The 17,058-nt window shown below is 40.6% G+C and overlaps 2 protein-coding genes across 2 annotated transcripts in view; one reads left to right on the plus strand and one right to left on the minus strand.

The window, feature by feature from the left end:
- The window catches only part of AP4E1 (adaptor-related protein complex 4, epsilon 1 subunit), an 18,948-nt gene extending 14,563 nt beyond the window's left edge, over positions 1-4,385 (plus strand). The window contains 5 exon segments of the mRNA XM_008937495.1: positions 1-162; positions 804-1,379; positions 2,528-2,712; positions 3,516-3,673; positions 4,150-4,385. The exon segment at positions 1-162 is cut by the window's left edge and continues 30 nt beyond it. Of these exon segments, the coding sequence (XP_008935743.1) occupies positions 1-162; positions 804-1,379; positions 2,528-2,712; positions 3,516-3,673; positions 4,150-4,310 (1,242 nt within the window). The 3' untranslated portion in view covers positions 4,311-4,385.
- Positions 4,386-12,922: 8,537 nt separating this feature from the next.
- TNFAIP8L3 (tumor necrosis factor, alpha-induced protein 8-like 3) lies at positions 12,923-13,477 on the minus strand. The gene has a single exon (XM_008937496.1). It carries the CDS (start codon positions 13,421-13,423, stop codon positions 12,923-12,925), a length of 501 nt encoding a protein of 166 aa, XP_008935744.1. The 5' UTR covers positions 13,424-13,477.
- Between the last annotated feature and the right edge of the window lie 3,581 nt (positions 13,478-17,058).

The raw sequence follows: 17,058 nt of genomic DNA on the forward strand, positions 1-17,058 counted from the left end.
CCACAAACTGTTTCTTGTGGCAGCTTGTTAGCAGGACAAGTGGATGGTGATCCTGTGCTGCGGTCTGATCAAGTTTCCAGCTTCTCTGAGGAAGACAAAGAGAAGCAGCAGTTAGCATCAACTTTGTTTGTTGGGCTAGGATCAAATGCTGGTGTCAGTTTGGTAAGTGGTTCTTTTGAAATGTACCACTTTAAAGTTTATATATTGCCTTAATTAAAATCATAGATATTTATAAGCAAATTGAAAAATTGGTATTGTGATAAAATGAGGCCAATCCCCCCCACATCACTGAAAAACAATTGAAAAATCATTTTTGTCATTTCATAATTTAGGAACCTGAAATGGGTTTGATATTCCGTGATGAAGCAACCTCTGGCACAGATCTGATTGAATAACTGGAACTTCCCTCTGTTTACGTGTTGTGCTTCAAGTTTTAGTCTGTTTTCCCTCACTACTCTTCCTTGACCCAGCCTCTGGTTTTTTATGTATAATAGGTGGAACATTAAGGAATTAACCATTAGGCAATCTTACTAAGACTAGCATGATCATATTAGCCAGATCAAGTCTTGGCATTTGCCAGTGGTTTAACCAGAAAACGTTCACCTGTGCTTACTTTTTAATAGGAGCTTTTAGTTTGTTTTAGAGAACCTAGAGTCATTCTTGCATTATAGATTAATCAAGTACCCTGTAAGAAATACAATAGCCCGTTGCTGGATCCATTAAAACATTTGGAATCTATTTGTATTTGTTACCTGGTTGCTAGAAACTTCCCCACCTTTTTATTTCTTCTTTTTCCTTTTCAGATGGGGAAAGCAGACACAACTACTCAGAAGTTCAAAAGAAAATCAAAGATAAGTGAAACTCAAAATGCTGAGGAGGCATCTGACTTCCAAAGCAGTGCTGCTTCAGATTTTGGTCCCTTGCTTGATACGGTGCCTATTAACATGGAAGACTGCGAGGGAAGTATACACACAAGGTTAAGGAAACTCTCCCTGTGTTCTTCAGAGATCGTAGAAGATAATTTAGCATTTGAAGCACCTCAGTCACTAAAAAAACCTGATCTGGATGACAGACTTTCAGATAGTAGGCTCTCACAGTCATCATTGTTTGCTGATAGTAATATGGAAATTTTTCAGCCTTCTCCAAGTGCTCAGTGTGAAAGTGCCACTAAAACACTGTTGCTCCCTTCCTTACCAGAGGAACTAGAAGAGCTCACTCACTCTGAAGTGGTGGAACTTTCCCAGAGTGATGCCTTAGCTCTATATTTTTGTAAAGTGTGGACATATGACTCTCTGTTGCTCACTGTTTTTGTTTCAAATAAAACCACTTCTGCACTTAATACTGTGAACTTAGTGTTTGAAGAAGCAGAACATTTTCAGGTAAGAAATTTTGTTTATATTATATTTCAAATTCACTTGGAATTTCTTGCTTTTCACTTGTGTTGAAGTGTGCAGTATTAGGTTAAAATAATAGCCATGCCTTTTCCCCAGAGCATTTCCTTCAGCCTGTGCTATGGCTTTTACACACATCCTAGAGGGTAGTGAAAGAAATCCCAGTATTGAACTTGGTGTCATTTGGTGTAAATGTTAGTATCTCACTTTTTAAATTCATCTTGATTTCACTTCCTGCTGCTTGCCTTAGCGTAACAAATATGTATGAATTTTCAGTTCTGAATTCAGTTTCTTCCTGGTGTTTGACAGAATGCAAACCAAACTGGTCATTCTGAGACTTGAAGTCACAGAAATCATGGTGTAACATTGTTTTGTCTGGGTGTGACTGTTTGGCTTACATGTTCATTTGTGTTTATCTGATAGACCTGATGAGTTTTCTTATGAAACAGCCGAGACACTTGGCAAGCGATAACTAGATAAAGAGAATTATGCAGAGTATTTATTTTAGAATTGACTGAATTAATGAACAAATAATCAGTTCTAAAGTCTCCTTCCTTCCCATTTCTGGCTTGAATCAAACCTGTCACAATATGGATAGAAAGCGGGCATCTCATGTCTAGTTTTGCCTTCTAATCCAGTTAATTTTCCACACAGAGCAATATCACAGAATTTGTTACTAGTTTGTTTGGAGAGGCCAGGGATTGCTGAGAAATCTTGAAATTATCCTTGTTATTAGGGATAATTTCTCAACTTCTTTGTTTTTAGTATATAGCTTGGGGTATGTTGCAATGTTTTTTGTTTTGTGTATTAGTTTATTTTGGGACCGAACTACAGAATTCAGGTTTTTGGTTATCAGTTTTTGGTCCGAGTAATTGTGTGGAGGAGGGGTGAAGCTAATTGGCAGAAAGAGGTCAACTTCTCCAGTGTTTTAATTCTCATAGAACTTTTCTAGATGTTAATGATGGATTTGTCCTCGACGAGAACTGAGAAATGGTAGCTGTGTTCACTTGCCAAATGGGCCGAGAAAAATCAGTTGAAATAAAAGGCACTCACGCAATTTTGTAGCTGTATCTTACCCACTTACACAACTTGACAGCAAGACTTATATTCTATATTCCTTTTAAAAAATGATACAGATTTTGGAGAGTCCAAGCAATCAGTTTCCTATAATTGAAGCTCAAAGTGTGGAACGTTGCCAGAAATGTGTGTGGATGGACAAAATCTGTACACAGGGAATTCTGTCTGGCTCCATTAATTACCAGTCAGAGATGGAAACTCACCTTGAATTTTCAATAACTTTATCATTGTTGGACTTCATCAGGTAAATAAGCTGCAGTTTTTTAACAATGCATGTGTTCAAATATGAGTTAGTCAAGGGCGGGATGATTTGGTTATTGATTATGAAAATATAAGGCTTCATCTTGAGCAGTTAATCTAATTGAGGTGACTGAAAAGATAGTAATTATTACTTATACACTTAGAAAAAAGGAGGCAAAGTTCCAATAAGAAGTACAAATCCAATGAGAATATTGATGGTAGTTGCAGATTAGAGTAGCCATGAACTATAGAATGCGTTTTTTAGGAGGCTAACAGAACTGAGTAAACAGAAGGACATGCTGCATCATTTAAACATGTCAAATCAAAATAAGTGATTGGGGTACAGAGACTTGTACATTATATGAGAAGGCTGTGCAGGAGAAGAAAGCTCATTCTTTTCATTTTTGAACACTGTATTTATTTTAGGAGTAGAGAAAGCAAGTGTTCTTTTTCCAGTAGATTTCTCTGGTTTATAGTGAAATCCACTTTGTTTTCAGTAATAAAGTTTACATCTCATTGAACTCATTTTGTCTCTTTCAGTGGGCGAATACCTCATGGCACTTTGGTCTTCCATTTACAAAGAATGATGTGGTGCATTTTTTTTTTTTTTTATTTAGAAATCTAAAGCAAGGAATAGAGACTTTTTTAAGTGTTAAGCTGGGAAGACAAGAAGCTTGTTTAGTCTGTGTTTGCTTATTGCTTGCTTTGTTGTCCGGTTGCTTCCAGATGTGATTTTTTTGGGGAGACCAAATAGATTCTGAATAGTGTATCTTTCTTTGCTAAGATATGTGGTGAACTTATTTTTAGGCCAATGGAAATGACTACAGAAGACTTTGGGAAGCTGTGGCTGTCACTTTCCAATGATGTGAAACAGAATATAAAAATGTCGCCTTCTCAAGACTCCCTTTCAGCAGCTCTGAATACACTGCAACAGAATCTGAAACTTCACGTAGTTGACATCATAGGTGAGTGAAAGTGCACAGCAAGGTTGATTACACCTATCATTTGTCCCAGGAAAATAAACGCATGGAAGCAGGTACCTTAGAGTTTCAGGCAGGGAATGTTGAGAAGCGCAGTAAGCACAGGAGTGTTGTCCTGTGGACTTTATTTGCCTTACTTAGGGGTCTACATGGAGCTAGATGTAAAGGTACAAGTGCGCAGCAGACAGTAAATCTTACGAGGGAACAAACTGTTGCACTGTGAGAAGTTTTGAACAGGACAGAAAAATGGGAACAAAGCTATATGAGAAATATGAAGCTGGGATTGCATGCAGGAAGCATGATTTTTGGTGACATGTTAGATTTGTTGGGGGTAAGAGTAAAAAACAGGAAAATAGAAGTTCAAGAGCAAGATACATTTTTTGTGAGCTATACTATAGCTATTGCTCCTTGTTAATTGTTACTATTTTTTTTTTTTTTTCTGTGGCCTCTCTTGTTTTAAGGTAATGAGGGAATACTGGCATGCCAGCTACTTCCATCTGTGCCCTGTCTGCTGCACTGTCGTATTCACTCAGGGATGCTGGCTTTGTGGTTCAGATCACCTTGCTCTGCTCTTCCAGATGGTTTGCTTTATCATTGTCAAAAGGTGATGGAGGAATCCTAAAACAGTAGTGCCTGCCTTAATCTGTTTGGTGTGTGAAAAGGAAATCAAAGATTTGTACAGTTGCACAGATAATTACCAAAGCTAAATTAAAATACTGCTTCTTAGAAGTATTAAAAGTTTTCTTCCAGCTGGCATATGTCATGAGGACTCCTGGAGGAAGAATGATGACCTAAATTACGCCTGCAAAAACATGCTCAGGACTGTACAGTGACTAACAAGTAATCCACTGCAGTATTGTTACCTGTTTATTTGAATTGTATATTTCTTAATTTTGTTGTAAATGACTGAAAGTATTTATTTTTATTATGCAGCTTTTATAGACGCCAACAATTATTCCTCATAGCAACTACTTAAACATGATTTTAAAGAAAATGTATCTCCATTATGAGGTCAGACTTGATCAGTTACCAGGATCATCTAATTTTATTTTGATAGTTTTTCTGAATAAGCACTGCTGGCAACAAGACCTGTATTGGTGACTGTATAAAGTAACTTATGTAGCAACAAATGCATGTTTTGAAAATAATGAAAAGTCTTTGGTGAGCAACACATTTCCCATGATCTTTGATATTTACTGTTTAAGTGGTAACATCTAAATAGGTTTTTGATGGGAGGCAGTCATATGAAATTGTATGGAATCACCTATTGGGGGATGTTCTAAGTCCCTTCAGGTTAATTTCAGTCTACAGTTCTTCCTGCCTCATGTTTCAGTCACATTCCCTTTCCTTAGGGGTGTGTGGCAGCCAGTGAATATTTGTACATGTCTCAAGACAAGTTTGATGTGTCTGAGATGGCTAAGCTGGAGGCAGTTGCCTGTGGACACGCTGACTAGTTGGTAGTTGCCTGGTGGATGCATTCGTTGCTCTCCAGCTAATCCTATAAATTTAATCTGGCCAGTATTTTCGGCCATGAACATTGACATGGAGGAAATTTTCAGTTATTTTTACTTGTAATTATTTACAGCTTCAGTCTGAGTCTTCAAACCTTTGTCTTGCACAGATGTGGCTGTATTGTGTGTGCATGGCTAGGAACTGCAGTCAGGCGTAAAGAGATCCAAAACCAGAGCAGCATACGTGATAAATGTGTCTGTCTAGATTGTCTCTTTTTCTTCCTGAAATAACCTCACTGTCTTGAAAAGCCAGCCATTTTAATTTATTTAGATGCTAAATGAAAACTTTTTTATTGTTTACTATTATTTATAACTGGTTATGTTTTTTCAAATTCAAAAACGTCCAAGGTTGTACACACAGTTCAGACATGGTATAAATGGACTCTACGGCGGAATTCTCTCCTTTGTCTTTAACAAGGGAATTCTTTGCTATACTTCAGCATTATCAGTTCTTGCCTGATAAGCACGGGTTGTAAAGGAAAGTATTCCATTACTTTGCTAATGTTTTGGTAAATGTTAATGAAATCATCATAAGACTGTTAATGTGCTGTGAGTTTCTTTTTTCCCTTTTTTTTTTTTTTAAGTCAAGCTACTTGTATTATCACAAGTCTAATCATATAAGCAAAAATTTTTTCTATTGCTGTTTCAGTACCCTCTTACTGAGGAATTTACAAGTGCACTGAACCTGTAAATATAATTAATGTTCTCCATATTTTAATGTTTACTTGGCACTTCAAGACAGTTTATATAAATGAAAACTGATTTATAGTAGAATAATTTCCAGCACACTGTTTCCTTGCTGGTAAATCAGACTTGTGTTATGCATTTGGACTTTTGTAATCATATGAACTATAATAAATGTATCTGTTTGTGGCCTATACATTTAAACCTTTTCAGCCATGAGATGTTTGATGTCCTAGTGTTTGAAAAGAACAGCAAAATATAATAATGCCTTCTATTGTTCATGTAACATTCTTCATAACCTTTCTCACCATATGAATAGTTTCTGTTAAGCTGTCAATGTGCATATTTGAAGAGCTTGATGGTAACATCACATAAAGGAGTTTTCAGGGAATTGTGCCTGTGTCAGTCTTTATCTTTAGAATGCCCGGCAGGTATTTTTCTTAGTCTACCACCATCTTTGCATTTCTTGTAATTAAATAAAATTCAGTTGCATTTAAAAAAATAAGTAAATTAGCTTGATGCTTGTTAAATATTCTTTGCTACTACGTGTAGCAGTCTATGTATTAAGAAGTTCTATGTTAATTGTTTCTATTTGCATCTGAGCAGCAATGGAGAATGTAACATTGCAAAAGCCTTGAATCCGTTGGTGATGTAAATGTCCTGTGTCAGTTTGACGTGTAAAAAGAGAGAGTACATTTTAGATCTTTTGAACATCATTTAGTGTGCAGGCTCTCGTTATCCCATACGCTTTTTGAAATACTGCCAGATGGTAGAATTTGTTTTCAGGCATCACAAGAGAGTTCTTTTTATCCATAGTTGACAGCAGTAGCATGTTAAGTCCAATGCTAACAGAATGCTGTAAGGGTCGGTCAGAAGAAGAGTATCGTCTCTACCTCATCATCAGAAACTTGGGACAGTTAGGTACCCCGAAACTTAGGCCAGCATCTTGACAAGAGTCTGCAGCAGCCTGCCTGAGACAGAGTTGCTGATGCCATGCATAGCCTGGGGTTGCTGTGGATAGAAGGGTGCAGAGACCCAGGGAAGGAGGGCTGCCTGCTAGGAAGGGCGCTGTGCCGCTCTGCTCCCTGCGGGAGCCGCAGCTGCTGAGATCAGCCACGTAGCTGCTGTCGCGGAAGGTGGATCACAACTGCTGTCTCAGCTTTAATGAGGAAGTCACCAGCTTTGGGTGAACTTTGCTCATTATAATATCATTATAATACAAAAACACACCTCCTGCCCAAAAGCTACCCACTTCAAAGGCAGACCATGCCTTGGACACTCCTCCCTGGGCATGTGTGGAAGCCTCGCTCGAGAAAGGTGGAAACTGGCAGGAGTCCATGGGACAGGAGGAGCAAGGTGCATCACCTACCATAAAAGATGGTTTCTTAGCAACAGAACTAGGGAAACTTTCTCTACTGAGGGTCATGATGATGGGAAGAACTGGCAGGATCCTGCCTGGACCTGGGGCCATAGGGACACCTTGGACCCATGGTGGTAGTTATCACTCTTTTCCTCTTTGCTTTACCCTTCCTGTCACTCTTTCACCTATCACACACTGCTTTACAGGCAAAACAACAAAGTTTCACTGTTAGATAGAAGTGAAACCCTTCTTTGGCTTTTTGCACTTCAAGATTACAGCAAGCGAACCATCATGCGTCGGCTGAGTGGACAATGACAAATGCACCATTTATTATAGTGTTGAAAAGGAGTTGGGGGTTTGGGAAGTTTGACATAATTGCTGAATTGAAGGTTGCAGCCCCGATCTAAACCATGAGGCTGTTTTTCATGGTGCGCTGTCGGTGTGTAACTGCAGCCACGCTGCAGCTCTGGCTGATGGGGGGAGCTTAGGCACTTGAGAGCATCACCAACTCGGTGCTGGGAAACCTGCTGATCTTCATCCATCATCCAGCTGTCTCTAAAATGAAATATAGTTGCATAAATAGTTATACAAATGAATATTCTTTTGTCTAGTTCTGTATTGAGAAATCCTTTAGCAGGTATCTTCATCTTTTGTGGTATACACATTTACTTTTCTTTGTGATTTATTTGGTTTTGAAGGGTCAACCTGTTTCAGAGAAAGGCAAATAAGGTGCATAGAAGAATGTTAGGAGGAAAAGAGCACATAATCTGGTTAGCATGAAGAAGTTTACTTTCAAGAAGCCAGTCAGAGTGTATACTGACCTTTCTGAACTGGTAGGTTAACAGTGTTCTGGACCAAAATCCTAGGTACTGTGAGACTCCACTGTTTTACTGCTCTGTGCTATGGGCAACTTGGAGTTCTGGACATTTTGGAGTCAACAGATAAGTGATTGTATTGGATCTATATTTCAGCTGTTTTTATCAGGTTCTCCCCTCTTACCCAAAACATTACAAATACTTTAGTAGGAAAAGTGGTGGAAGAGCAACATGGCAGTATGATGTAATATGTTTTCTGAAGCATTTTCTTAAAAATTCTTTCTCCCATTGTGTCATATGAATTTCTGCTAGGTATTCCCAACCCCTTCTCACCCTGGAAGCACCCAGCAAAATAAATATGGGTAGCGGATGGCAGTCTTGGGGTTTTCCTGTACATGTAAGTAGCTCGTAAATGACATTGCCTGATAGTTTCTAAATATTGCAAAGGTAGCTTTAAACTACTAGTAGTTTTGCAGCATAAAAAGCTGTCTTATCTTTTCTGTGTAGGTAAGACTGTGCGTTGTCTGTTTCTGGCATTGAGGTATCTCAAAATGGAGATAGACCTGTTTAAGTCACCCAGTTAAGACTCGCTTTTGCATTTATGTTGCTGTGACAAGAGTTAATTGTGCTTCACCTCTTGGTTCCTTTCAGGGTCAGCTATTTAAATGCCTTTCTGTTGGAATGTTTCTCTGCCATGAATGAGACTGTTCAGTGCGATGTGCTGTTCTGTATATACAATTTCATTAGGTTGCCAGAAGTGATCACTCCCTTGAGAGTTTCTTGAACACTAACATTTTTCTCTCCAGCTTTATGTAATAAAGTTGGAAGTGATGAAGCAAAGAATATTGTGTCCTGCCATTATATGATTCATAAAATTAACCTGACAGCAATATTTTACCACCAGTGTGGCCTGAAACACCACTTAGGCAGATTGCTTTCAACTTTTATTCTAAGGTAGTTGGCAGTTTTCTTTGTGCCAATCTTTAATTGCTTCCAGTATTTTTTGCAGTTGTTTGCAAATCTTGAGCTCTTTCAGCCAAAAGTTTGCCTTTTCTGGGAATAAGGATAGGGGAATACATGATTGCTGTCAAAACATTCTGGTAGGTTCTAGCATCTCCACATTCAGGACAGAGATTTGAAATTTGTCAGGGATGTGTCTTCTGTCAAACGTAAATCACATTTAGCTAAATTGATCTAAATATCTCGTGGAAGACCTGCGAGGAGGTCCTTGACAGAGAGCTAGATCTTAGCATGGTACATCTGCTCTGGCCCTGACACAGGCTGGGGAGAGGCTGGTACCTGATGGCAAGAAGCTTGTGCCATGTTCCCCTGAAATGCTGGGGTTTGAACCCCAAGCCCCCGAATTAAGGTTGACATATGGGTGATTCCCACAGCCCTTCATACAGAGGTGGTGAGTTTGCCTTATAGCTTCCCCCCAGGGTGCGGCCGGCCCTGCAGGGAGAGCCAGAAGGGAAATGAGCCCCAGGGGTCCCGCATTGAGTTGACAAAGGTCAGGTGTCTGCTTGGGGATAAAAGCTGGGACCACTTGCAGGGAGTCAGGAGTGTCTGTCTGTGGAGTGCACTCCACAGAGCTTCCTGGTTCAGGGCAGACCTCCTGACTCTCCTGGAGCTGGGCCCTGGTCTGTTTAGAACTTTGTGAACGTGGGCTGATCGGGTGAGAGTCGCCATGTGGGCACCTTTCTCTTATGTGTTCAGCTTGCTGGTCTGGCTGTTTCCCATGCCAACTATGGGAAACCTCGGGTCTCTGTTTGTACCACCTGTTGTGGGCTGAGTCACATCTTTTGTGGGATCGTTGGGGGTGGTGTCGTTTATGTACCAGCTGATTGACTTGTTTGTACCCCCGGTGGTCATTCATATCATAATGTTTGTGTCTACAATACAGTCTGTGTATTGGATTCTCTTCCTGCTGGTTGTGTCGTTCCTGTTAGGCCTGGTCATTGGCAAAACATCCCCCCAGTCTGGCTTTTGAGGGAATTTGCAAGCCTGGAGAGTGAACTGCACTACTAAACACATGGAGTCAGCATCATTTGTTAGCTCAAGTGCTTCAGAACATTGCAGAAGAGCAGAAATTTCGTTTGCTTCTGATGTGTGTTTGTGTTGCATGGGCGTGATGCAACAGAAATATGGATTTCCAGTTTTCTTTTAAACTCTTAAATTGTCAGTCTACTTACCTCCTACCTTCACAAAATCTGGCCATCAAAGAGCATTAAGGTTGCAGAAGTTGAAGGTGACAAAACTTAATTATGTGAATTTCCTCCTCTTACTGCTTAGTTTCATTACCTTGGATGGCAGAATAAACAAATCAAGAGGAAAAAACAAGGGCAGTAATCACACATTTTTAATCCACAAATATGGTAATACATCATATACTTAAGGTGACCGGAACATTGCCCATATTTTAGCAATGTTATTACATACCAAGCTACAAGTACAAAAGTAAACAATGAATATACAGGATATGCAAGTATGAGAAACACTTGAAAACATTCTCTTTCCTTAAGGCTACTCAGATTTGATAAATAAAACAGCAGATGTTCAGCTGGTGTGTCTAAAATAGCAGAATCTGAATACCGATACTTGAAACACACAAAAGTCACAGATATAGGATATCCCTTTCCTATGGACATCTTGAATAATTATTTTCTGGCTTCAAGAAGAGAACTTGAATTTGTTTGCTACGAGTGAAACACACAAAATCTGACGTGTGCACTGGGACAGGAGTGTTTGATACAATAAATACTGTTCAAAAGCATCAACTGACAAGTACGAGCTTGGAAAAGATGCAGCTAATGGTGCATGTAAATATGGCTCTGCAAATGGCTGAACTGGCAACCCCAAATGTTGGTATTTCATTACAGTGCTGCGTTGCAAAGGAGCTGTCTACCTTCGTTGCCACTGACTGTAGTTTTTGTGGTTAAAGGAGAAATATGTGGGGAAAATTTACATGGTTACAAACTGCTCTGTAATGTCTTATGCTGCCATTTTTACTGTGCTTCAAAATGAGGTCTCCTGGGAACATAAAAATCCATCTGGCACAACCAAAGTGAATATGTGATCTGGGTGTGTGTCCCCTCAACTGTGTGAAGGTGTGTGTGCAGTGTCAGTCAAAATTGTTGTGGTGAGAGATAAAATAGTTATTCTGGAGTGAGGAGAGGAAGAAGAATAATAAAATTTTAAACTGTCCTCTCCACCACTGCAGTATTTAAGAGTTTAGATGAGAAACATAATTTTTTCTTACCCTAAAGTTACAAGTGATCAACACTGGAAGTTCTCCTTAGAGAGCAATGGCTTTCAAATGTATCTTTTTTTCTTTGTCAGTTTTCAAGTGCATGCATCTCTGTTATAATTTTTGCAATAGGGAAGGTGTTCTCTCCAGGAAACAGGATTGTCTGCAATCTTGTGTTAGCTAAAAGGAGATGGTATGTGATACTGAAGTGCCACCAGATAGAGGTGAGTCCAGAGGATAAGAAGTAGAGGGGAAGGAGAGGAGAGATTTCTGAACCTACTTCCTTTACTTAGTGTCAGTCAGCACCTACCCAGCTGCAAGATTCTGCAAGTGGCCACCTGGTGTACCTGCTCTGCTGCTATTCTCCCTTCATGAAAAAAAAAAAAAAATCTGTACAGAAACCAGTATTTCTTCGTGAAGTGTTTTCAGTTTTGAAGGTCAGTACATTTGTTTAAAAAAAGGAAAAAAAATCACTGGAAACATTCTGACAAAAAAATCATTCATGAAGTTCCCCAGTTGCTACACCTGCACTTAAGACTAATGTGGATATACTACATTTAGATGGCACTGCAAGCATAGGGGATGGGGTTCCTTTTTTTTTTTTTTGTCACACCTCTTTTCCTGTAGGCACAAATTAACGTCATGAATGTGTGAGCTTTAGGCTGAATATTTTGAGGTTAGGGGATGTAAACATCACTTGGTTGCTCTATTTGTGTCTTAGTCGTGCTCCTTTTCACAAGTTCAATTTCAAAATCTTCACAAAGAATATTTTGTTGTCAGGCAAAACAGTACAAGCACAAAGAGCAGCACAGTGTTCAGCCTGAACTTGTCTGATGTTACCAAATACATAAACCCTGAGAGTGGGGAAACTGATACGTTACTTGATCTAGTTTTCTGGTTACCTTTGAGCTTGAATCACTGTGCTGCTTTTCAAAACGAAAATGAAACATTCTCTCTCTTATTAGCAGGCATAAAACAAAACTCTCTAATGAAAATACTGCTTCATTGAGCTGTTCTTTAAATTTTCTCCCACCTTTTCTCAGTTGTCTTATTTGTTATTCCCGTATTAGACCTAAACACCATGTAAAACGAGAGATGCCTTCTCATATTGATTCCTGATGCTTTTGAAAGGAGTGAGTTTAATCTGTTGCAGCCCTACTTTCTGTCTGAGCTTTTTCAGTTAGCATGGAAATAACAAAAACATACGCACCAAGGGCCTGGGGGTAAATTCCATGCGTTGCTCTTTTGCCTTCACCTGTCTTGTTTTTCCCTAGCCATGCTTTTCAGTTTACTTTCTTTTCACGTGTTCAGCCTTGAACACACAGTACGATAAGATCATGGTCTATAGCAATCCATTTCTGAGCAATTATGTATCAGCAGCCTTGTTTACTCCACTCCTTGGAAAAGACTGAATTATCTGAACAAAACATGAAAATTGATAGCTTTCTGATTTAAATTTTCCACTTCATCATGAGCCTGGTGAGCACTTTCTGGCCCCTGCTGGAGACTGTAGTGAGAGAGTGCTGGGAAGGAAGCTCGCTTGTTCACCACGGCTCATGAAGGGTGGCCAGTTCTAGAGAGAAGTTTTTGGTTGGTTTCTTGTTTTTCAGTGTAGTTTCAAAGGACCTTCTCATCAAGTAGTTTGTTGATGCCATCGCAGATCTTTTTGAGGTACGGCCGACAATCCCCATCCAGACTGTAGAGGGCGGTTAGAAACTCCACATCCGCAAAGTGATTGAAGACGTGGTTGATGCGCCCGTGGGACCTCGGAGTTAGGTGTCGCCCCACGAGTTCATGCACAAGGTCTTTACATTCATTCAGAAGTTCTGCAAGAACGTTTCTGTCAAAAGTGTATTCTACCTCATAGAAACTGACAATTGTCATGGCAGTTTGGTTCAGTTTCTTCCTGAACTTGTCTACGATTTCCAGCTCTTCTTGGTTGAACTGATTATTTCGATAGAGGATCCCAATTTTTATTGCTACTTTAATCAGGTCTTTCATAATTTTATGGGCTTCCTTTTTGTTTCTTGTGTGTTCCTTTGTTACTTTGTACAGCTCGTCGAAGATTTCACTGCTTGTGTCATCGATTAGCATGTTAGCCATGGTTTTGGTTGCCATTTTACTCAGGATCTTTTTCTGGGCTTGCAGCGCAAGATTCTTTGAACTGAAACAGTCTGGACCTATTTTGGGATAGCAGAGAAGAGGGGAAATGTTAATTTTATTTGGTGACCAAAGTAAAGCAATTTTTAAACTTTAAAATTTGCTTTTTAAAGTGCAAATAAAATTTCACTTTATTGGTGCAATAATGGGAACACTTCCAACACTATTTCCAGGTATCCTTGGGATTTCATACATCCACGTTTCAGATCTTGCTGTCACTGAGGTTTTTCACTTACAAATTAAGAACAGAATATTCTGGCAGGGAATATCTGTGTGGGCTCTTTGCTAGTCTTTTAATTTTGAAGTCAAATATTAGAGCTTTCTAGGCAGAGAGATCCATTGAGATGATGTGTTCAAAATAATACATAAGCTATCAGAGACAAGCAAAATGAGATGCTGACAAATAAACACATGAATCTGAAAGAGCTGTACTTTTGGTCTTTGGGAGGCACTGTTGTTCCACTGATAGATTAAGCAGCATCTCACATAAGGGCTAAAGATGCAGGTTCATAAGCAAGGCTTTATTTTGCTTTAATCTCTAGGAACACTGACTTTCCTCTTTCTTACCTGCATGCGGAATTATAGAATGTGGTTTTTGTAACACATTGGTGCTTCAGTGCATGTGGTTCCTGCCATATGAAAATACCTGAGCTATTTGCTCTGCATTTATCAAAGAAATATCTTGGATTTTTTATCTATCTTTGCAAGTTTAACTCAGCATAGCACCTGAGCATATGGCTACTTCTGCTCTTTATCCAATGAACTTCTGTAATTATTGGTAGACTTTAATTTGACTTCCCCTCGTTTTTCAAAGTAATGTTTTTTAACTGACCCTCTATGGACAAAATAAATGGAATGGGACCTTGCTTTGCTCACGGGGACACCAGAGCCTTGGCTGGTGCAGGGGGGATGGAGGTAACCATGTCCTTCACCACCTGCTGGGAAACCAAACCACTAGGAGATTAAAAATAACACTAAAAGTCACAGCTTCCCGTGCTGATTTGATTTTGGAGCCAGAGCAGGTTTTAGGCTGGTTGGGTGAGCTCCAGAAGCCTTCTCCAGCCTTCAGCACATGGATGCTGTCACCCCGCTGCGCAGGCGTCACCTGTCAGCATTTGCCTTGTGGTGGAACCGTGACCTCGCTCACGCTGTCCTGGGTTCACTGCTGCATCTCCCTCCTCTCCATGCTCCCTATATCCTTGTGTGAGGAAAAGGGGGTGCTTGAGGCCAGCACTCACTTTGAATAAGTAATGCTCTGAATTTAAACAGACTTCTGTTAAGTCCTATTTTTCAAGTTAGCTGGAATATTGAAGTTGTCCCTCTTTATGTGCTACCGCCGTACTGCTGAGCAGTATGAAAGAGTAACATTTAGTTTCAACTGAACCACCACCTGGAAAAAATAATTCAATGTACTTAAAAGGATTGCCTCTCATTTGGAGAGAAAATTGTGCGGCTGAGCTACTGACTGGAGGAAATAGAAAAAATGTGTTTTAATCTAGAAATGATAAAACCAGGATGAAAGCGTCTTTCACTTAGCAGTACATGGGTATATAAATAGTATCTGTGACGAGTAATTATGTGCATTGGAGACAGTAAAATGTAAGATCAATATTAGTGTCTGTTTCTGTACTAAGTGTTTGCTTTTAAAGTGGATTCAGTTGCTCAGTATCTGTTTTGATCAAAACATGAAAATAATTGCAGTAGGTTTTTGGAATATTAATTTTACTAATGTTCATTCCACTTTAGCCTCTGTGTGGTTTTCACCAGGTGAGAGCCCAGCTGAGTCCTGCCGTGCTCTGACCAGCTGCAGGGGGAGCTTTGCAGAGCTGTTGCAATGCTGTGGCTTGAAGCACAGCCAGCAGACGTGGTGTGCAGAAAGAGTGGGCTAGAAAAGTACCACCTCCCCACATCACCCTCCCCACCCCCGCATCTCTGGGACACCAGCACATCTGTGAGAGAGCCAGGACCAGCACAACCACCAGCACACTCTCCCAACGCACACACATGCAGCTGCCCTCCTATCTATGTCACTTTTGAAAGACAAAATTTAATGCTGAATTAGCACATAAAAGCTTATTAGAGGTGAGTTTTGCCTGGCACAAAAAGAAGTGGTTCCTGGGTAAGTGCCTGTATTCAAGGTCCTAGCTCTCATCCACAAAACTGAACAGAGTGTGATCTTCAGAGATGGGTTACTTCCCTGTGACACCCCTGGGTTTGGTACCTCAAATGATGGTAACACAGCTCCTTGAATTGTGAAAGGTGCAAGCTGTGAAAGGGGCAGCGCAGCCAGAGAGCCTCAGGCGGAGTTCAGCTAAATGTTAGGGCTGCAGCGTTTTCCCATGGCAAGTCCCAAGTGTGGGATCTGCTATTTAACAGCATGAGACTTAACTCTTTCTCATCTTTCTGAAAGCATAATAAAACAAAGGAATCTGTTATTACATTGGAGATGCTAAACTTTGCTGTGCTAGTTATATTCCCCTTTCCTCTATAATTTCCTAATGCTATATCCTCCTCCTCCTCTCATATCTCTTGCTCTCCTCTGGACCTGTTTCATGCTCCCTATCCCTGCAGTGGCCCCCTTCACCACTTTGTGCTTCTGTCTCACCATGGCATCTCTGCACTTAAGCTGTGCCAGCCATGAAAGCTCAGAGCCCCCAGAAACCAGGTAGATCCAAATAGTTTGTGCACACTGCATCAGCAAACTCCTGGGAAGATCACAGAGGAGGACAACTGGTGCAGCCCAGCTGCACTAGCAAGCTGCCAACCTGGATGCCAGTGCTCTGCAGAGCCTCAGCCCATGGTCTCCATCTGTCCAAATGCCTGCTGATGGGGTCAGACAACGTGAATGCCATGAGGATGCGATGCATACAACAGTCACCAGCCCATTTGTGCAGCCTAGACGACAGCATGGGGTCTGATAGCAAAGGGCTGTGCTCAGCCTCACTTAAAGTCAAGGTGTGCACAGTTTCACAGCAGCATGCTGGAAGGAGTGAGAGAGACTCTTTGATCCCTGCCTCCAAAGTCACACAGTGCTCAGACACCAAGGTGATGCCTTGCCTTTCAAAGATCACAAGTGGTTAGCCACATGATTAAATTCAGGCTTCCATGGGGACTGCAGGTTACTGTGGCAGTCTTTCTGTACTGCAGCCCATTGCGTGCTACACAAAATACATCATCTTCACCTCCTACGTACAGCAGTTCTATTTTCTGCTTTCTTCAATACATCAAAACAAATCAACAGCAACATTACAGATGCTATTAGCTTTCAGGAACATTAGACCAAGGCTAAAAATGAAAAGCCAACCTCTGAGTGTACTGCTTTGCTGGGTAATGATTAGCTTCCATTACAGCAGGTCTGACATCTTGGTTTTCACTAAAGTAAGGATCAGTTCTGCCTTCAGATCTGCTCTCTCCCCCTCTGCCATCTATGAGCTGTGTATGATAAGAGCTATTAAAAGAGCCCCTCGCAGTGGGATTGATCCTACAGCAATGTTCCATCCTCCATAAAGCACAACTTCTCAGAGCTGCTTCCGCGGCCGTGGCGGCGGCGGGGACGGTGCAGGCCCAGCTGCGGGCGGGCGAAGGGAGCGGCA

The sequence above is a fragment of the Merops nubicus genome, unplaced genomic scaffold (genome assembly GCF_000691845.1).
Source record: "Merops nubicus isolate BGI_N331 unplaced genomic scaffold, ASM69184v1 scaffold16273, whole genome shotgun sequence".
NCBI lineage: Eukaryota > Metazoa > Chordata > Aves > Coraciiformes > Meropidae > Merops > Merops nubicus.

Excerpts from the sequence above, each read along its gene's own strand:
- TNFAIP8L3 (XM_008937496.1), bottom strand. The coding sequence starts at position 13,423 with ATGGCAACCAAAACCATGGCTAACATGCTAATCGATGACACAAGCAGT.